The following is a 22,239-nucleotide window of genomic DNA, read 5'->3' on the forward strand; positions in this document are numbered from 1 at the left end:
TGTGATTCAAAGGACAGCTGAATATAATAAACTGCCAATGTACACCACTGAGGATGAAACAGACTTCCCAGTGGAACCACTTTCTAGGACAGAGAGAACAGTCAAAATACCTACCAATGATAGGATCCATACTTTAAGTCTCAAAATACATTTTTAAGGACCCAGTAAAATCTAGAGTGCTTACGCCCAGGATTGAAAGAAAATACCTCACCTTTGGATCCTATTTGCATCAGAGGAAACCCTGCTGCAGACTCTTTAGTAGTGACAATATCACAAAAAGGCACTGCGTCACAGAGTTCAGTGGATGCAGCACCCCCTGACAAGGAGGGTAAGCATATTGATGCAGCAGAGAAGAGAGTGGCCACAGGACTTGCCAATCACTGGAGGATAGCAAACTCTGTGTGTCTCCTAGCCGGGTAAATTAGAGTAACATGGGATCAGATGGAAGAACTATTACAACATCTCCCAGACCAATACAGAAAGGAAGGGGAAGAGCTGGGTGCAGAAGGAAAACATCTCTAATGCAACAATTAGGTGTGCACTGGATAGTGCTGGCACAGCTATTAGAGGTATCAGTTCCTCAATAATGTTACAACACGATGCATGGCTTTGCATATCCGTATTCAAACTTGAACTTCAGCAGCATATTCTGAATGTTCCATTTAATGGAGAACACCAATTTGGCCCTGAGGTTTACACGCAGCTCCAAACAAATTAAGGAGGACACAGAAACCACCAGGTCAATTGGTGCTTTAAAGACAAGTACTCCGAACCATCAGTCCTTTCAGAGATTTCAAAGCAGAGGTCGCTCAAAAAGTAACACGCAGGAGACCCCAGTTCATCAATAACAACAACAGCAATACCACCAACAATCAGGCTGTGGATACTACAAAGGTGGTTTCAAATCCAGAGGAAAAGGTAGAGGAACAGCCACAAAGCAAGCCTCTACCTCAAAACAGTGAACTTGCAGCCATTCCCCCATCACACATTACCTCTCAGGAGACGGTTTCAACAGTTCTATCAGTTGTGTCCACCAATCACATCCAACCAATGGGTATAAGACATTGTGAAACAGATATTTTCTCAAACTCGGTACCCAACCACTTAATATCCCACCAAAAAACACATCATCAAGCCTCATCCTCTGCATCTGCTGAAGAAAGAGGTAAAACCATTATTAGAAAAAAGATACCATACAACCTGTCCTATTCAGAGATCAAAGAAAAGGAGTTTATTCGCTGTACTTCTTAATACCAAAAAAGGATGGAAGGCTGTGCAGCATACTGGACTTACGCCCGCTAGATCACCACATCCTATCAGAACACTTCCACATGGTTACACTTCAGGATATAATATCACTACTACAGGAAGGCGACTTCATGACAGCAGTAGATCTGAAGGATGCATACTTCCATATACCAATGCACCCGGCTCATCGCCACTACCTATGGTTTGTGGTAAGTGGACGCTATTATCGATTCAAAGTACTACGATTCAGTGTGACCACAGCCCTACGAGTGTTCACCAAATGCTGAACTGTAGTAGCTGCAAGTCTACAAAGGGGAAACATACGTGTATCCATATCTGGACAATTGGCTGATAAAGATTTCCAGCAAACAAAAATGTATGCAAGACACTGAAAACACAATCAACCAGCTACACAAATTGGGGCTTACAATACATGCGACCAAATCCCATCTACAATCTTACCTTTGAGCCATACTCAATTCTATCACAGCAAAAGCTTATCCCATTCCATGGAGTTCTCAATCTCCAGAACCAAGTTGCCCTTTTTTAGCCACATCGTCGCCTATCAGTAAAATGTTGATGCATCTCCTACGGATGACGGCATCTTGCATAGCAGTAGTACCACATGCAAGACTACACATGAGACCCCTCCAAGAGTGCTTAGCATTACATTTAACCCAGGGTCTATCAGGCAGTAAAGTGGTGGAACACACAAAATACACAGAAGGGAAGAGACTTCAAAGACCCAATCCCACAGGTTACAATGACAACAGATGAATTACTCATTGGTTGGGTGCTCACATGGAGGACATCACAGTACATGGTCACAACAGCAGTCACTCCACATCAATATGTTAGAGCTAATAGCCATATAATTAGCTCTCAAAGCATTCTTACCCAACATAACGGGGAAGAATGTCCTTCTGCGCACAGACAACATGGCTGCAATGTACTACATTTAGAAACAAAGAGGGACCCATTCATTACAGCTATCTCAACTCGCACAAACAATATGGAAATGGACGATCGAGCACAACGTCCACCTACTGGCACAGCACATATCAGGAGTGAACAACTCCCTTGCAGTTCTACTAAACAGCACTCAACCTCAAGTCCACAAGTGGTAAATAAATTCACACTCAAATCCTACAAACATACTTCCAACGGTGGGGGACTTTGACAAAAGATCTATTCACCGCCACCTAAAATGCAAAAGGCCAACACTTCTCATCCAGGCAACCACACCCACAATCCAAGGGCAATGCACTATGGATGAACTGGTCAGGGATATTTGTGTGTGCATTACCACCTCTCCCACTTATTCCTTGCATGCTCAGGAAATTCAGACAGACTTCACTAATGATGAAACTCATAGCCCCAACATGGGCACATCAGCCATGGAACACAACATTGTTGGAACTCTCCCTTGTACATGGAGAAACTTAACAACATTCCAGATCTATTAACTCAGCGGGTAAGAGACAGGCACCCCAATGTAGCTCAACTCAGTGTTGCGATCTGGCTTCTGAGGTCTTTCAATTTGAGTACCTACAGTTACCTCAAGAATGTATAGGCATTCTGAAAGAAGCCAGAAGACCAACCACAAGAGTGTGTTATGCAGCAAAATGGAAGCATTTTGTGCATTACAGCTCTGCAAACAACATAAACCCTTCCTCAGTAACTAGTTTGTTACTTTTTACATCTACGGAAAGCACATTTGACATACATTCTATAAGACTCCATTTAGCTGCAATTGCTGCATAACTACAAAACAGAAAACATCAATCTCTTTTTCGTATATCTGTCACTAACAATTCATGGAAGGACTTAAAACGGTCATTTCACTGCATACACCTCCTGTACCAGCATGGAATTTAAACATTGTACTAACATGGTTAATGTCCACAGCATTTGAACCAATGCATAAATTCCAAATACAATTTCTAACATGAAAAGTTGCATTCCTTTTTGCCATTACATCACTTAGGAGAGTTGGCAAAATATCACTCGCAATTGAGGAACCGTATTTTCAAGTATTAAGACAAAATTAGAGTATACACAAACCCAGCGTTTTTGCCTAAAGTCATATCACCTCTCCATTTTAATCAGACAGCATATTTATCAGGTTTCTTTCCTAATCCAGAAACAGTTGCTGAAAGGGCATTACATACACTGAATGTAAGACATAACTATGTGGAAAGAACAAACACATTTTAAAAACTGTGACAACTATTTGTGTCTTTTTCAAATCCAATAAAAGGCAATCCTATCTCAAAAGAAGGAATCGTTGGGTGTATAGTAAAATGTGTATGAATTTGTTATCTTAAAGCAAAAAGAACATTACCAACAATGCCAAGAACTCATTCAACAAGAAAGAAAGCAGCCTCAATGGTTTTCCTAAGAAACTTATCGCTAACAGACATTTGCAAAGCTGCAACATGGACAAACCAACACACTTTTACAACCCACTATTTTGTGGATGTACAAGCCAGACAGCAAGTTCTGGTGGGACGAACAGTTTTGCACACATTATTTCAGGCAGATGCACCACCTGATGCCTAAGCCACCGCGGGACGAGTACTGCTTTACAGTCTGTGAATAGCATGTATACCTGCAGTGAACACATACTACAGATGGTGTATTACTTACCCTGTAAGCATCTATTCACACTGAGGGTGCTGCAGAATCACATTCACCCTCTCGCCTCCAAGGCAGGTATTAGATGGGGACATATATAACTGAGACTTTCCAAAATGTTCAGCAACAAACGCAGACTTAGCAGACTATATCCTGACTACCTACCTAGCAGGGGGGAATAAAAGTATAATCTGACAAAAGAACTGTTGATCTTGCACAGTGCCTCAAGGGGGATGGAGATACACGCATTACGATGACCATAAAAGACTTCCTCGAGAAAAACAGTTTGCAGTGTCCGGGCACAACACTAGTTGGCAGGAGTGTGCATAGCATGTGAATCTGCAGCACTACACGCTAGGAATAGATGCTTACATGGTAAGTAACAATCCTTTCTGGTACATTAGACAAAAGAGCCTCAATTAGATTTATCTAGCTGGTGACATTGTAGTATAACTAATTGTCATTAGGCAGACAGTAAGCAAGACAATGGGTGAGTTACAAGAAGCGATAGGTTGTGCTCATATAAAATATGTTTCACTGTAGACCTCATTGGTTTTCTCCATCAGGAGTAATCTGAATTAAAATAGATTATTGTTAGTCCAAATTTGGGCTACTGTGATGCAGAATTTAATGCATGGGGCAGCTATGAGATAACCATAGAAGTGTGTGACACCCAAAGGAAAGAAGGCAGAGACCATATTATGGAGGAAGTAAAATTCCTCCAGCTAAAGAAACAGTACACAATGCATAATTAGTGTGACGACAGTGCACTATATTCTCCTCAAGTTTGCAACACTTACTTTTAGTCTGCCTCTCTCACTTTTCTGGACTACTTCAATGTGTTTTTTTAAAATCTTTTATTCAATGCACTTTTCCGGTCCCATTTACATACTCCTCTTTTTATACCAAAACAACCCTGTCTGATTTGGTAACTATTTAGTGGAATTAGTGTCCCACTCTGGTTTTGGTTAGTAGTGCATTCATTCTCTTTGATTTGTTTTTATTTGTGTATGACACCCATTCTTTACATTCATCTTGGGTCATGCACTTAGGCTCTTTTTAATTTTTCTACTAAATTCAAGTTATTTTGACTTGTGTTAAAACTCGATGACCTTTGACTCAAGTATCACATTAAAAAGTGTTCCACATTCAGTCACTTTTGGCAGTGTGTCACACTTAATCATATTTGACTTGTCTTCTATGCTCAAGCATCTTTCACGTATATGTCCAACCCGTTTTCGTGCCTCTCGTTCATTTTTAGTCTGTGTACCGCACTTAATCTCGCTCTTTTCCATTGCCATTATTTCAGTCCTTGTCTATCATGGTTGTCTTTTTTTCTAGCTCCATGCCATGTCTCTTTCCCTACAGAGGTGATCCTCAGCTCTGACTAAATTCTGCTGTCACCCCTTAAATTCTAATCCATGACTTCACTGTCTTAAGTACCTTTCTAGCAAACAAGGGCCTGTGTATGCAAGCCAGTGTGATTTCCTGCTTTCATTCCCAATTGTGGAATCATGCGTTTGAGACCATACATTTAAGAGGCTAAATACATGAATATTATTCCTGCTTTGAGAACGTTTTTCTTATAAGAGCATTACCATTTGCTCCTAAACCTGTTCTCAAGTCAGGAATTGAATGCATCTTTCCTAACTTGGTATTGATGCGCCAAAGCCTTGCAAATTATAAATAAATGAACCAATCTGGAACACAGATTTAATTATTTCATTTTCCTTTAAATCAATAAATAAATCTATTTGACTTTGTTCTTCATAAACAAAAATGCCAAAACATGTAGTTGTAACTTTGCTCTTTAATCTTAAATTACATACATATACATATATTTGTTTTGTTTTGTTTGTTTATTATTGTAACGGCAGGATTTTGGAATGGCCGAGGAATTTGCCACTAAAGCACTGGAGCTGAAACCAAAATCCTACGAGGCGTATTATGCAAGAGCCAGGGCAAAACGCAGTAGCAGGTGAGGAGAGAGAGGCGAGCCACAGATCGCCATGTTTGCAAAAAACACAACCTAATTTGGAAACTTTCAATTGTATTTTAAAGGGTGTGGAGGCTCATCAGACAGATGGCAAAATACGTAGCCAATGCAAGTGCACTAATGGAATCCCCTCTGGTACAACAATTGATACGTAACGACCACCGGATGGAGGGTGGGGGGAGCATTTGCTTTAGAAACAAATATGTTGAACAAAGTTGAGGGAGTAAGGCTCTGTTTGGTACAGAAGTCTCAAGTAAATAGTGTATATGTTAGTATCAAATAATTTTAAACGCAAATCGAGTTGCAGACCAATGTTGTTCAGCTGTACTCCCTTTTCAGTAGCACTTATGTGGTATGCACGTAAGGACGCCGTCCATTGGTTAAGGGAGCAGACAGCTGTATTCTGACAATAAGATTTTTTCTAATTGCTCAGTCCCAAAAGTAGTTAGACACCGTGCTAGGTGAGATGAATACAGATACCCATGATACACTTGTTAAAAGATTTTCATAAGTAGGGACAGTGCACTTTGTTATTTTGAAAGTCGTTTGATACACGGAGTGGTTAATTGATATATTTTTGGCTTCCAGTGCGATGATAGGAACGTATCAAAAAGAAAGCAAGGGTTTCTCCCTTCATAGCATGTATGGCTGGTTCATTCAGAGTGATCAGTTTGTTTAACTTGATGCTGTTGAAAGCCTTTTAACTACTGACGAGCTAATATTCTATTTGATTTAGCGAGTATGATGTTCTCACCTCAGGTGTCTTGCTTCCCTTGAGTTGTATATTTACAGGTCTCTCCCACTACTTAGTCCACTTATCTCTAGATCAGCTCCCTGTGACTTAGCCTTTATCACTAACCAAAAAATAAACTATTTCTAAAAGCGCAGAACACTTTCGACATGAATTTGCTCTTGAAGCGTTATGAAAGGATTCTTGTAGGTTCCAGAACATTATGAAAATACATGCATCTTAAAGCTGTAAATAACGAATGGCTGACACAGAAAAGGCAAGTTCACAGATGCAATTCCATTGAGAGATTCAGTGTTCCAAGCCCTGGACAAGAGCATACCATGTGCAGAATTAGAGGACAATGCTTGGCTTACCCCAGTTCTGATTAACTGAATCCTTGGCTCACCTGATTCTAATTTATTTTTCTGAAATATAGGTTTGTGCTGCGTACTGAAACCTACAGTGCACAAGCTCATTTTCACTTGTACTTTTTGTCTATACCACTTTATTTTTACTTTTTGTCAGTTTTGTTGGGACTTGAGAAGTGGTTTGACATTAATCCGGACAGCAGAGGAGTCTTAGTCAAACAAATTGTTCTCTGATTTGGTGTTATTGATTTAAACAATGGCTTCCCTAACTGCTGCTTTTTCCCCGCAAGGAAATAACAAAACCTCAGTCCATATATTTATTTGGATGAGTTGCTGTTAGCTAAACAAAATTAAGAAGTTATGAGGCCACATCTCTTTTATTTCTTGGAAAAGGTCACCTCAGTGCTACTATAAACATATATGTTAAACACTATTGTTCAGCTAATATCCGTAAGGTTTATTCAGCCTTTGTGTGGAAGGCAACGGTATATTATGCTTAATACATTCCTTTGTCCCCAAAATGTTCTTCACTCAGTCATTACTGCATAGATTGTGGTCTACTTTCCAATATTAGCCTTACACAATTAAGGACCCCTCAATATCTTTGAACAGCATCTTTAAAATGAAACCAGACTGTAGCCTTTATTTTTGAGGCAACCCCCATGGGGTACAATGCAAGCTTATTGGCAAAGGAAACTGTCTCGTGTGGGGAAGATGAAAGTAAACTTTTTTTATATGGAAGAGGGAGAGTTCTTATCTCTGGTGCTTTCTAGTGGCTAAATAGTTATTTTCTTTCATGAGGATGCTGAAAGTGCTCCTCCTGGTCTACAGAATGACCAGTGTTACTGTTTGATTAAGCTGAAATCCTAGTCTGCCATGTGCCTTCTTATTAATTCAAGTTAAAATGTGATGAATGTATTTTGCACAAAAAGGGCCATATGCTTATTTATTGTAATGTGTAAAGTCTCTTTTATGTCTCAGTTATTCTCAAAGCTAGACATCACTCCATTCTTCTGGAATTGTTGCAGGCTGTTCTCCTTTATGGGCAACAAGGAGGACATGCAATTCCACAGCTGGGGAGACAGCCTTGTAGGTCTTGATGGGGTTTGTATTGTGTAACTGATAGTTAGTTTGTGTTTTTCATTTAGTGTTTATTCACTCTCATAGATGAAGGTCGAGATGAGTGATGGTAGAACCCCATACAGATTATTTTGTACAAACAAATATTTTTTGCACACTGAGATCAATGAAGAGCCAAGGATGGAATCATTCCCTTGTTATTTAATATGATTTATGTTGTTCTTTGAGGTGTGAGTTACACTAGTAACCCCTAAAGCAGTAATGTTATATTGTCACTTTTACAGACATACTACATGAAACAAATTTCTCAATATTGATATTTGTTTGCAACAGTTTTAATTTCCATTCTCGTTTTCCTTTTTTTGTCAAGCAGGCAGTTTGCAGCAGCCCTGGAGGACCTGAACGAGGCCATCAAGCTATGTCCGAATAACCGGGAAATTCAACGGCTACTTATGAGAGTGGAGGACGAGTGTAGACAGATACAGCAACAGCAAGAACTTCCTGATGAGCCTGAGCCGGAGGCTCAAAATGAGGATCTTGATTCTGTTCCGGATATCTATGAAGAGGAGTATCTTGAGCAGGATAATGAGAACGATTCTAATGCCCTTCAGACTGAGTCAAGGCCATGTCAGGCCCTTCCTGTCATTCAGAGCCCGCCTCCTTCTCCTGCTCATCGGGACTCAGCTTACATGTCTGGCTCACCTATTGCTTCACACCAGGTTTTTGAATTTAGGTCAAATAGCACTGTTGGTTCTCCAACAAGGCAAGGGTACCAGTCAACCTCTCCAACACTTTCTCCAACACACCAGAACTCTCATTACAGATCTAGTCCTCCTCAGACCTCTCCAGCACACCAGAGTTCCACGTATCGCTTTAGCCCACCTCCTGTGGGTAGCCTGGTGATGGAGTACCCAAGCCCACCACCCTCGCCTCGTAGAGCACCGCAGTATCGTTCCAGCCCTCCAGCAGAAAGCATGAGTGTATACAGACCTCAGTCAGGTTCTCCTGTGCGATACCAGCAAGAGCCCAGCATTGGACAGCACCCCGGGAGACCTAAATCTCCATTGTCCAAAATGACACAAAGGTCTTTCCAGATGCCACAGCTTCCTACTCCAGTCCCGCTGCCAGCACACAGACTTCAAGCAGCCAAGGCACAAATTGTGAGGAGCAACCAACCAAGCTCAGCAGTGCATTCCAGTGCAGTAATTCCTAGTGGTGCTTATGGCCAAGTGTCTCATTCTATGAGCAGTAAATATCAGTCTCCTTCAGGAGACATGGGTGTTAGTCAAAGTAGGTTGGTCTACCAGGCTTCTTTGGGTGGATTAATAGCAGATGGGCGACCAGTGCAGCACGTTCAGGCTAGTTTAAGTGCAGGAGCGATTTGTCAACATGGAGGCTTGGTCAAAGAAGATCTTCCACAAAGACCATCATCTGCATACCGAGGTGGAATGAGATACAGTCAGACACCCCAGATTGGACGTAGTCAGTCTGCTTCATACTACCCAGTTTGCCATTCAAAGCTGGAATTAGAGCGTTCTTCCCTTCCTTCGAGCCAACTTGGTTCTCCAGATGTGTCTCACCTAATTCGAAGACCCATTAGCATCACACCCAGTGAAATAAAGCCTCACCCACCTACTCCCAGGCCACTGCTTCATTCCCAAAGTGTGGGCCTCCGATTCTCTCCTTCCAGCAATAGCATTTCATCTTCCTCCAACCTGACTGCAACATTCCGCCCCTCTGCCTCTATTCAGCAAATGGAGATCCCCCTCAAGCCTGCATATGACCGATTATGTGAAGAGCTTTCTCCGGTTTCTCCACCTCAAGGGGGCTACCCCAGTGAGCCAGCACGCTCCAGGACCACGCCTTTCATGGGAATTATAGATAAAACAGCACGGACTCAGCAGTACCCTCACTTCCACCAACAGAGCCGGACCTGGGCTGTGTCATCTGTGGATACAGTTATCAGCCCCACGTCTCCTGGAAATTTGCCTCAGACAGACTCCTACAGCCCACCTTCATCAATCAGCAACATTGCCTTTTATAACAAAACCAACAATGCTCAGAATGGTCATTTGCTAGAAGAAGACTATTATGGCACACATGGGATACTAGCAAATGGATCTCGTGGAGAAATTGTGGAGCGTGTTAGCCAGACCGCCTCCTATCCAGATGTCAAGGTGGCTAGAACTCTGCCTGTTGCACAGGCGTACCAGGACAACCTTTTCCGACAGCTTTCCAGGGACTCCCGACAAGGGCAGACATCACCTATCAAACCAAAGAGGCCATTTGTGGAGTCCAATGTATAAAACCTGCCCAAAAGAACAGATTGACAGTACCCTTTCTATTTTCAGCACACATTCCAGCTCATTTCCATGTCTTGATTATTTGCTTTTCATATTGTTTGTGACATCCAGAGACAGCTCAAGAAACGTTCATCCCTGACCTGAACTCTGACAAGCTACAACTCTGATTCCGTTTGAAACTCCTACAAACCAGAGTTTTTATTCACTGAGAATGTTTGAGTACATGGTATGATGTAATGTATATTTAGAAACTGAATTACAGGCAGTGACCTTCAACTAGTTAAATGACTCCATGGACAGAAGGTTCTTGCAGCAGAAGTATAGTGGAGCAATCCGTTTTGTTATTAGAGAGCTGGGGGGAGGGTTTGTTTTATAATATTGTTAATTTAATTGAACTGAATTGTTTTTCTAATTTAAACACTGTGTAACCTGCTGAAAATTCGTTTCCCAACGCGCCCACAATCTTTCACGAGATAGTTAAGTGCTTGTGTGCAGTTTGGACCTGACAAAGGGATGGTCACTTTTTTTCTCTAAAGCACGCCTTCCTCAGACCCAGTAGCAAAGAGAGCGAAATCAAAAGCTCCAAAAATATGCCCTCTTTCTTGAGTTTGAGAGCACTACATTTATTGAACATTTAATTAATTTACTTTTTCCTTCCACACGTACAGTATCTCGAAGATTGATATGTCCTACCTTATTATCCCGCAGAGTTAATTCTAGTACTGTTCACTTCTGGATTAGTCTATCTCGATTCTACCACTAGAAATGAATGGGGCAAGCACTGGAAAACATCCTGTTGGAATGATTCACTTGGCCCTAAATTTTCTCTCTAACTTTGAGAGGCTTTAATAGGTACGTTAATGTGTTTGTGCCTAATTTCGTTTAGGCTGAAATAGTTTGTTGTTTCCAAAACCAAATCCGTGCATTCATTCATTACAAAATGAGCGTCTTTAGAAATAAACCACGACTAATCATGTATAGGTGAGGTCAGTTCCTCTTTCAAACAGTAATGTAATTTGGAAAATTAAGTTCTTTCTTTAAAAATGTTGAGTATGAATTGTAAGTCATGTAGCAGGTAGATGGAAAGGGAACTTGTATTACATGAAAGTCAAACTGTACACCTTGTTCTCCGATTTGGTAGAACGGTTTCAGAGTAATTTCCCCGAATGTTACTTTTACAGCCAGAAATTCTGTCTGAGACTCCCGTGTTATATTTTTGATTTTAGTTTGATCAGATTTCCTTCGTTCAACTTAGTATTTTTACAGGATGAGTGCCTTTCTTTTCTTTTTTATTCATACCTTACCACTCGCTGCAGCCTTGGCATTCAACACCTCTGTTAGTTGTGTTTTAATAAGCTAGCCAGAAACTGTACCAAGGCACACACTTTAGTTGTGTTTATAGACAAGTCCAGTGTCTCCATTTACCAGCAAGTCAACTCATGTTGTGCACCATCATTCACAACCTTGCTGTTTACTGGTGGAGACTACACTGTTCTGTCTACATGCTTTGTCACTTGCCTCCCTGCTCTAGCTGCAACAAACAATACGAAATGTGTGGAGACATTACCACCATCTAAGAGGTGCATGTTTGACTGACCAATTTAATGTAGAAGAGATGCAAGTTAAGCTGTCTTGGTTGCACCTTCATCCCTTCTTGGTCCAGGAGCCAAGGCACAAACTCTGGTCCTCTTTGCAGTGGCGTGCACGTACCATGTCATGTGTCTCTTCTCCTTATTGAAACAGGCATGTAGCAGAGATTCAAATTGAGCTGTCTTGGTTGCTCCTTCATCCTTTCTTGGTCCAGCAGCCAGGGTACAAACTCTGGTCCTCTTTGCAGTGGCGTGCACATACCATGTCATGTGTCTCTTATCCTTATTGAAACAGGCATGCGCACAAAAGAGAACAGTGAATTAGCATATTATGCATGTCATGGTCATTGTTGCAATTCACGCTGTTACAGGGAAATCTGAGTGTAGATCTATTGTGAAACTGCAGTCTGAGACTCTCAACATCATTCGGTACAGTCTACCTCTTATTGAAAAGGATGTTCCTTTGTATCTCAAGACAAAGCTGTGTATCCTTTCAAACAGTGCATGAATGTTCTTCTGATCATGCCCCAATTCAAAAACGTGTCAGTATTTGTGGAGGAAGAAAGCATAATTCAGATGTGTATGATTAAGTGAGTAATAACATATATGTCCCCTTCCTGCTGAATCGTTAGTTTCTTGCTTTAGCAGCAAGGTCATGGCGCATTGACCTGGTCATGTATAGAGGAAGAGGTTGGAAAGTAAACTTGCAAACACAGTAATGATTCCCTAGTGACAAGATAGAAACACTCCCGTAAATTTCCTACTTGCTCCTCATAAAACATTTGGGTGCCTCAAATGGCCTACAAGGCTGGGGACGTGTTGTACAGTCATAAAAAGCAAGAATCTAACTTTCTTTTTTTCTAGATTTAGGTTTTCACCATTATCGATGCAGCGTGCGTTTCATTTTTCGTTTACTGATTAACAGTGGTTTTAGCCTGAGATAGACTGAAACACCGTCCAAATTGCTACTACACTACCAAAATAAGTGACTTTCGAATTTGTCACTGACTGCAGTGCACTAGCCTATTTAAAAGAAGTTTAAATGATCTTTTATTAGATCTTCGTTACAAAGCAGATAAATAATTTGTATTTAAAAATGGTAAGTGAGCCATGTGAATTTTCTCTTGCAAAAGTGTGCTGAAGAGTAAGTTGTTTTTTTAATAATTTGTTTTATTTTTTTTATATTTGAGTTTAGTCTCCTAAAAAAATAACAGGTAAAGTTGCCTGGTCTCATTCCCATGGCAAAAGCTGAAACGGGTGTATGATTGTAAATTGTACTGTAGTTCACCCATGTAATAGAAAACATATCTGGGTTTGGGGATGTGTGGGTGTGCATATATATATATATATATATATATATATATATATATATATCTATATATATATATATATATAGATACATATATATATATATCTATATATATATATATATGTGTGTGTGTTTGTGATATGCCTTGTCGTTCATCTCTACAACAGTTTTATTTGTTTTCATTTTTTTAAAAGGTTAAGTATTTTTGAAACAATGTAAAGGGATTCTAAATGTATTCTAAATGTATTAAATTCGAGTTGTATTCGAGTTCCTTTAAAGCATCTCCGTTCTGCTGCTGGTTACTGTGAGACTGTTAGGATCTTGTAATACATATTCTGTTGTGTGACAGATATCGTATATTGCACTTCAGGAATGGTTTACCATTGTACACACCAGGACTTTGCCGGACTGCAGTCTCAGTATCAGGAAATTGGGGTGGGGAATCATTTTGCTTAAAATACAATGTGCAGAATGCTCGACATTTCGCTGTCCTTTCCTTCATTTGCTTTGAGACCTCTCTGCCAGCTGCAGACCAAACTCAGGCAGTTTTGGGCAACCCTTGTAGCCGAAACACTGGTCAACTAGTTTGCCCAGCATTGCTGAATGTCTGAAACAAGCAAGGGACATGCCGGGCATTGTGGGATCGTGGTGGGTAATGGAGACAGTCGTCTGAAAGGGTAGAGCCGGAGCCATCTATCACAACCTTGGGAGACAGATTATTCTTGTTTTTCCCAGCTGTAGGGACCGGACACTGGGGTTAATGCAGGAGGAGAATTGCTGAATTAAGTCTGAATAACAGAGAAAGTACAGACCCATTGAATTTCAGTACCCAATTTAAGGAAGCCGCTGCTCACAGGCACCTCTACTACCTTTTCTTCCCATTTCTGCCACATAACTAAGAAGGCAAATATTCATCGCTGAGCTGTTGTAGACGCAGAGAGCCCAAACAGCATATTCTTATAGAGCAGCTACATGGATTGTCTTATACTCACAGAAGAATTGTGCATTAGTATTCAGAGAAAGTGCTGCCCACCTGTGGTGAGGAAAGTATGTAGAAAAAGAGCAAGAGTAGTGTGGTCTCGTCTGATTTAAGAAGCCAGTAGAAGTTTCTTCTCTGAGTTGATTTGCATACAAAGAATCTATTTAAAAAAGCATTTCTAAGTAACATAACGGTGCAGAGATGCTTATTTTTTTGGTTTACAAAGTACTGTTTTTGGAAGGTGCAATAGCAAGTTCTTGTCTTTCATTGTAGCTCAGGAAAGGGAACCTGGTACAGCACTCGAATGTAGTCCAGTATCAGAAGCTTTTTACGTTGATGGTTTAATTTCTTCAAAGGTATAACTTATTTGCCAGAAAAGGCAAAAATGTGTTACATAAACTTAGCATTGATTGCACATTCCCAGAGAGATGCCATGTCTTAAATCGTTTTCCGACCTGGATTCTAATTAGCCTTGGTGAAAGAACTTGAAAAGATACACATGGTAGTTGTTGCTATGGGCCAGTGCCTCAACAACATTAATTGACCTAACATCATTACTTACTCAGCTTTGTCACTCTCTTCTTTCAAAGAAACAGTGAATAATTAACAAATACAGCCATTTTCAACTGGAATTATATTTCAAAAGGGCTACGTACGAACCTGACACATATCACTTTTAAACCAAAAGACATAATAGTGGATTTCAGGGCTTAACTACAACTTAACAAATATTTTCAGCAAATATAATGCCTCCTTCCATAAGTTTGCTATTATGACCCATGTGTACTTTTCTTTCTGTTTTTAATAGCTCAAAATGATGAAACATATTCTATCCGTTTTTCATACAATACTTTGTGTGCGCCTTTTGGACAAGCCATTCTACCCTCTTTATAAATATACTCTTTCTGATATGTACATGGTTATTTTATTCGATATAAAAAAAAGTGAAGTAGCTGAAGGGAAAATACTTTGAAGATATGAATGTGAAAAGCTAAGGAAACGTCTTTACAGCACTTTATACATGTTCAAGTCTCCTGTTGCTGTAAAGCAGATTGTAGCCTTCATTTCAACTTTAAAAAAATACCAGGCGTGGGAGATTACATTATTTGGGTCATATGATAGTAGCTGTAAGTATAAAACATCATACATTGCTATCCTTTTTTGATGATTCCTCAAAGAGACACAATCCCACACAGCAACCTTCTCATTCGTATTGCACTATCAATTTAAAATCTAGTCTCTCATTTTCTCTGTGAATGATTGCACTTTACCGGTTCCATTTATCTTGGCAAATATTTAATACTTGTGTTTTCATTAGAAAAGGACAAGATGGTTCTCATCTTTTAACGTATTTAAAAAAAAAATGAAAAAAATTCACACTAAAAATACACACGGGGTAATAATTGTATAGCACAAGAGAGAAATGGTTGTACATATGAAATGCAAAAAGGTACATTTTTTTAAACAAGTGGGTTGGTGAGGGAAATACGCTGATCGATTTAAAGTGCTTCTCCAGTAATGTTCTTTCAAGCGCATGGGTATTAACTGGAAAAAATAAGGTCTATATGTTTTCATGCATTGTTTCCCTCCTACACTAAGAGTGACTTCTATTTGAATTTGACACAATAAAGACCAATGCTGGCTGTTGCTTTTTACCTATTCTCTAAATATTATTCAGCGGGAAATGGTTTAATACTTCTCTTCTTCGCAGTGTTTGTGGAGAGGTTTACGTATGGAGTGTTTCTGTGATTCTACGAGTTTCTTCCATTTTATTTTTAATCTCACTTAATTGTGTTTACACAACATCTCCGTCCTATGTTGTATGTCCAAAATATTTCTTAGTCCTGACAGACTATATCTGCAGTATCTGCAGTTGTTTGTGCTCGACTTCCTATGATCCCCTCCTTTTAAGTCATTCCTCTACATCTCTCATTCCTTCTTCAAAGCATCTGTTTATCCTGCAGTGCAAAGCCTAATTCCAGCCCTGTCAGAGACATTGTTTACCACCATGGCCTTTCCTCTTTCAAAGCATTGTGGGTTTATTTTTTTGCATTACATCCGCTGCAGTGATTAAAATGCCTACGTTTCACTGATTTGTTCATTAAAAGGCTAGAATGTGAACATGGTTTCCTATGTTTCACTGTTTAGTTAATTAAAAGGCTAGAATGTGAACATGGTTTCGTTATGTGATGGAGTCATCTGGTCAACCTATCAGCCTGTTATGTTTTTTTTAGCGCTCAGTACACACAGCCTAATCCACAGAGGCATATCTTCTCTACCAGTGCTTCCAAGTTATAGCTTGACTCATTCCAGTAACCCAATTTTACCATCATCAAGCATGGATATTGTAGTTGTGTCTAAGTGCATCTCAGCACCATCTAAACCATATCCTTATTGCAGAAAATGAAACATCTTGAGTTTTAACATTTTTCCTATTTACAGAGAGTGCAACATGTGCACTTTAGGAACTGAGTGATAAACTGGTTGTGTATGCCACAATGGGATCACATTTTCGTGATTCATGGCACTTTAACAATCCAGTAGTAAAACTTGATAATGTCTTTATTTTATTCATTGATCATTGTTGTTGCTTGTGGGCTGTTGTAGAAAGTTTCTGTTCCGTTGCATATCACAGACACTTGCAGCAATTTACATTTGCTTTGCTTTAGAAGTTTTATACCACCTCAGTCACATTTGCCTCATTTGAGGGAGAAAAATCAAAAACAGCGTTGCTTTCGAAAAGGGTCCCATTCTCGCCCTCATTCAATTTGAGTAACCTCTAAAGAGGCCCTTGCATGTATCCTCTGTAAGATTCCCCATAACCTTTTCTAGAGGTTCTTCACTCTTTCTCCTTTTCCTTCTCTTCATCACCATCTGATTTTGGGTACCTGGTATTATCAATTATACAAAAGAAGTGGTAGAGAAATTCTGTTAATCTAAAAATTATTGTTTCTCTATGGACTTGTGGCTCATAAGAACTTAAGGGGTAGCAACACTCCACTTAAAAATAGCTGAACCGAAGCACTCCTCTCAAAAATTGGAATTGGCTGATTTGACCTTTTTTTTCCCTCCTGGGTATGTAAAATGTATATTGTCTAAGGGAGATTATACTTACAGAATAAAGCATTACTTGATGTTTTTCCACTTATACGCGGCAGCCATGAAACAGTAATTGGAGCAGTTTTCTATATGTATGCAGAGCCATTGGTCTTTATTCTGTTTCCTTCAAAAGCCAAGCATGGTTGAGTTCTTTGACTCTTGCAGTCTTTTTTTGTAAAGTGCTTTTAGAGGAGCAGAGATCTGTTGCACCAGTCCAGGCCCCCCATGTCTACCTTGAACACCGGCCTTGAAGAGTGTCACTGGAAAGAGCTTTAACTCCTTGACAGTTTTCCATATGCTTTTCTATTAATTCCAATGTAAAGGATTCTCTCTGTACAGTGTATTTATTCAGTGCATGCTACGTTCTCTATTCCGATATATTGAACACTGCAATTGTGATCTATTTTCCGGCGAGGTGATGGGAAGAAAAACTTGCCTTCTACTCTACAGCTGAACTGAGGTGCTCCACCTCATGTATAAGAAAAAAAAGACAATTTATTATTTTTCTTTTTTTCTCAATTGTTTTCTTTTTTGTTGCTGTACTTGCCTGCTTGAGCAGAGTTTTATTGTCTGGTATATGTGAGCTGTGAGATAGATGTGAAAAGTTCTTAAATGAATGCGTCGTCCCTTCTTTCTTCCCCAGCCCTCTGTACACAGATTGTAATCTGTACAATGAAAACTGTATTATGAAGAAAATGTACTTATTTATAAATGGATAACACTTGGAAAACAAATGTCTGGAGAAGTGTTTGAATCTTATTTCTTCTTTGCAACTTCCCACATCCTCTCATTTCATTCTACCTGATAAAAGCCCACTCCCTTATTCACCCACTTCCTAATTCACTGCTTCCTCTCCTGTTCTAGCTACTTAGTCTGTGTTACTTATTGCAGTCCAGTTGTATGTGAAGCTTCCTTATACTCTGTGCGTGCATTGATGCGTAGAGGGAGGAGTGGACCTTAGAAGTTTTAACCAAACGTTTTAGTTTGTACTACCATGTTTCTGCCAGGCGATCTTTTCGTCAGAGCGTTCTCTATATCTTGGTCAAAAGCCTGTGCACGTTTGTGTCAGACATTGACAAATTGTGTGCATTCAGTGGCTGTATCCCGCATTCTGTGCTTTGATTAAAACAAAAAACTAAGTAGAAAAGACTTGACAGGTCCACAAGTAAACAGCCTGATAATGTAAATATGGCATAATCAGCAACAAGTGTCCTTCAAAGTTGAAGTGACTAGGAGTTTTAGTTTCCCTCAACCTGCCATCTTAGAACCAGAAGAGTTCTAAGAGGTTCACTCACGATTCCCGCCTAGCTTCAACAGGGTAAATAAGTTCTGTGAATTGTTAACTATAGATTTGCGAACACAGAAAATGCCTCCTTTCCCTAAAGACCTCATAACTAATTTGGCCTCTAACATGTTGTACTCGGGGATCTCCTCAAAAGAGTCCCCATAGGAGATCAGGACGTCGCCTAGATGTACGAACCTATAAAACGTAGAATTCTGAAGATAGAATTCCTAGAAAGACCTCATATGAGGTCTCTGCCACACTTCACTCAATTTAAATGTGCCAGTTCAGTCCCATTTGACAAATCCCGCTAACTGGGTAACCTGCTTCAGCCAGTGGCCCCGCGAGAGGGGAGTTTTAAGGGCAATCCTTCAGTACCACCCAATGTAGCACAGTACTGACCTCCATATCATGAACATCCTTCTGGAGACCCACACGAGGGAGTAAGGAACAGGCGCCATGTAGACTTTGCCCACTGTGGCATCCTAGTCCATGAAAGCCACTTCAGTCTGAAAAGCCAGATCTGCCCAATCTCTACTAAGTCAATCATTGAGGACCGCCAACAAAGATGCCCAATAGAACAGTCGCAAATCTGCTGAAGCCATACCCCATTGAAGTAGGATTGCTTCCTTCAGCTTTTAATACTGTGGTTTCTAACCTAAATAATTTGAAACATCTATTTAGGTTTGCGCGTCACACATAACCTTACTTACATGTTTGGCCAGTGTTCTGACAGTGACCTTCTTGTTGTCTTGAAATCCTGCACTCCATGTTCCTTTACAGTGTAGTTTATTAGGGAAGGAAAAGACACAACTGTTGGATATATAGCGCTGTTTAAATGTAATAAGTAACCAATGCTACAATTTCAGTAGTACATAATATTTTCCTTATATCTATAGACAGAGCAAGATGTGTGTGGGTGAAGCTGGGGCAGAGTTGGATAGAGATACTTGAAACCAAACTGGAGGCCATGCAGATAGTGAATGCTGAACTATTCAAAACTGCATAACATAATATGTACCTAGTGATTCATTTACCATTGTACTTCCGTTTGCTCAAATAAGGAAATATAGCTCATTATACTACAATATATATATATATATATATATATATATATATATATATATATATATATATATATATACACACACACACACATGTTCAATGGCATGTGTAGCTACAGATATACATGCTGTGCACTGTTCCTGCCATCCAGTGTTGGGCTCGGAGTGTTACAAGTTGTTTTTCTTCGAAGAAGACTTTTCGAGTCACGGGACCGAGTGACTCCTCCTTTTCGGCTCCATTGCGCATGGGCATCAACTCCATCTTAGACTGTTTTCTTTCCGCCATCGAGTTTGGACGTGTTCCTCTTCGCTCCGTGATTCGAATTGGGAAAGTAAAAAAAAAAACATCGAAAATCCGTCGGTATTGTTGCGTTCGGGACCCGTTTCTTATAAGATACATCAGCACCAACGAGACAACCGCTTCAGCGGCCCTTCGGGGCTTCCGCACTCAGCCGAGGCCTGGTCGGCCCGACCACACCCACCGTCGAAGCCTCATGGACCGGACCCCCTTCCGTTTCTGTCCGATGTGCCACGCCAAGTATCCTTATACAGACCAGCATCGGGTCTGTAATCTGTGTTTGTCACCGGAGCACAGAGAGGATACCTGTGAGGCCTGCCAGGCTTTTCGGTCAAAGATGACCTTGAGAGATCGGCGGGCGAGGCGCTTGCAGATGGCATCGAAATCGACACAACACCTCGACGTCGAAGAGGAAGAGATGGTTATCTCTATTCAGGGATCGGAGGACTCCGACGGAGACCGACCGTAGACAGCGGGCCAAAAAGTGAGTACGCCTGCCCCGACCCAACCCCAAACTCAGTCAAAAAAACAGAAGACCTCTGGAACGCCACTGCCTGAAGGCCATGGCTCGACCCACAAGAAAAGCGGTGACCAAGTAATATCTTCGGCACCGAAAAAGGCCAAGATCGTGCCGAAGTCTTCCGACTCGAGTCGAGAAATCGGCGTCAAAAAAGTCGACATCAACTGGTCGAAAACAATAAGCCTTGAAAGAGCCTTTCGGAGCCGAGACCAACCGTGACCATGGGTATTTCGGAGCCAAAAAAGACTTCTTACACAGAAGAACATGGGCTCTCCAAACAACTTAAAGAGAGGCACAGGTTTGAGCAGGAGCTGGATGTGGAGGAATTTGATCAAAGTCAACCAAGATTACACATCCAGAAGGATACTGGAAAAATTCAAACTATCCCTCCTCTCAAGTTTAAAAGGAAATTGGGTTTTCACACAGAGACTGAAACTGATCAGCCAAGGACAAAGGTGGCTAGAGAAGCGTCACCAACTCCACATTTCTCACCAGAAATATCACCACTGCATTCGCCACAAAGGACAAGGTCACCATTTGGCACCCCAACTGCACAGTCACCCACACATACTGTGCAAACACAGGACGACGCAGATCCCTGGGACCTATACGAGCCACCGGTTTCAGACAACAGTCCTGAGTGCTGTCCCTCAAAGTCATCTCCTCCAGAGGATAGCACCTCCTATACACAAGTACTAGCCAAGGCTGTGACATTCCATAATGTCACTATGCACTCTGAACCATTGGAGGATGATTTTCTTTTCAATACCCTGGCGTCCGCGCATGCGTCATATCAAAGCCTGCCTATGCTACCAGGCATGCTTAAGCATGCACAGCAAGTCTTTCAAGAGCCGGTCAAGGGAAGGGCCATCACACCGCGGATGGAGAAAAATAAACCACCCCCATCGGACACTGTGTTCATTACACAGCAGCTCCCTCCGGACTCCGTAGAAGTGGGAGCCGCAAGAAAGCGGGCAAATCTGCAATCATCAGGAGATGCACCACCTCCTGATAAAGAAAGCCGCAAATTTGACGCAGCAAGGAAAAGAGTGGTGTCGCAAGCTGCCAACCAATGGCGTATCGCCAACTCACAGGCCCTCCTCGCCCGTTACGACCGAGCCCATTGGGACGAAATGCATGATATCATTCAGCATTTACCAAAAGAATACCAAAAACTGGCTCAACAGGTGGTTGAGGAAGGACAGGCCAACTCCAACAACCAGATCCGTTCAGCACTGGACTCTGCTGATACAGCAGCAAGAACTGTAAACACAGCAGTTACCATCAGGAGGCATGCATGGCTACGAAGTTCAGGTTTCAAACCTGAAATACAGCAAGCGGTGTTAAACATGCCATTCAACCAGCAGCAACTATTTGGGCCGGAGGTGTACACCGCCATTGAAAAAATGAAAAAGGACACAGACACGGCCAAAGCCATGGGCGCGCTCTACTCTTCACAGTATAGGGGGACATTTAGGAATCCACAATTTAGGGGAGGGTTTAGACAGCAACCCTCAGCGCCATCCACCTCCCAAGCAAAACCCACATACCAGTCACAATACCAGAGAGGGGGGTTTCGTGGTTCATTCAGGGGACAATTCCCAAGAGCAAGGGGAAAATTTCAGCCTGCCAAGCAGACCCCCGGTAACAAACAGTGACTTCAATGTCACGCTTCCCCAACACACATCACCGGTAGGGGGAAGATTAACAAAATACCTCAAACATTGGTCAGACATA

The 22,239-nt window shown here is 41.1% G+C and overlaps 1 protein-coding gene across 9 annotated transcripts in view; it reads left to right on the forward strand.

Annotated features, from left to right (window-relative positions):
• TANC2 (tetratricopeptide repeat, ankyrin repeat and coiled-coil containing 2) overlaps positions 1 to 18,074 on the forward strand; it is a 1,999,198-nt gene extending 1,981,124 nt beyond the window's left edge. For 8 of the 9 annotated variants that reach the window (XM_069238000.1, XM_069237998.1, XM_069238006.1 and 5 more), the window contains 2 exons: positions 5,763 to 5,863; positions 8,430 to 18,074. In XM_069238000.1, coding sequence (XP_069094101.1) covers positions 5,763 to 5,863; positions 8,430 to 10,365 — 2,037 coding nt within the window. In that variant the 3' untranslated portion in view covers positions 10,366 to 18,074. The remainder of the gene's footprint in view (positions 1 to 5,762; positions 5,864 to 8,429) is intronic. The other variant, XM_069238005.1, reaches the window with a different exon arrangement.
• Positions 18,075 to 22,239: the final 4,165 nt, after the last annotated feature.

Source organism: Pleurodeles waltl, chromosome 6 (assembly GCF_031143425.1).
Source record: "Pleurodeles waltl isolate 20211129_DDA chromosome 6, aPleWal1.hap1.20221129, whole genome shotgun sequence".
NCBI classification, from domain to species: Eukaryota; Metazoa; Chordata; class Amphibia; order Caudata; family Salamandridae; genus Pleurodeles; species Pleurodeles waltl.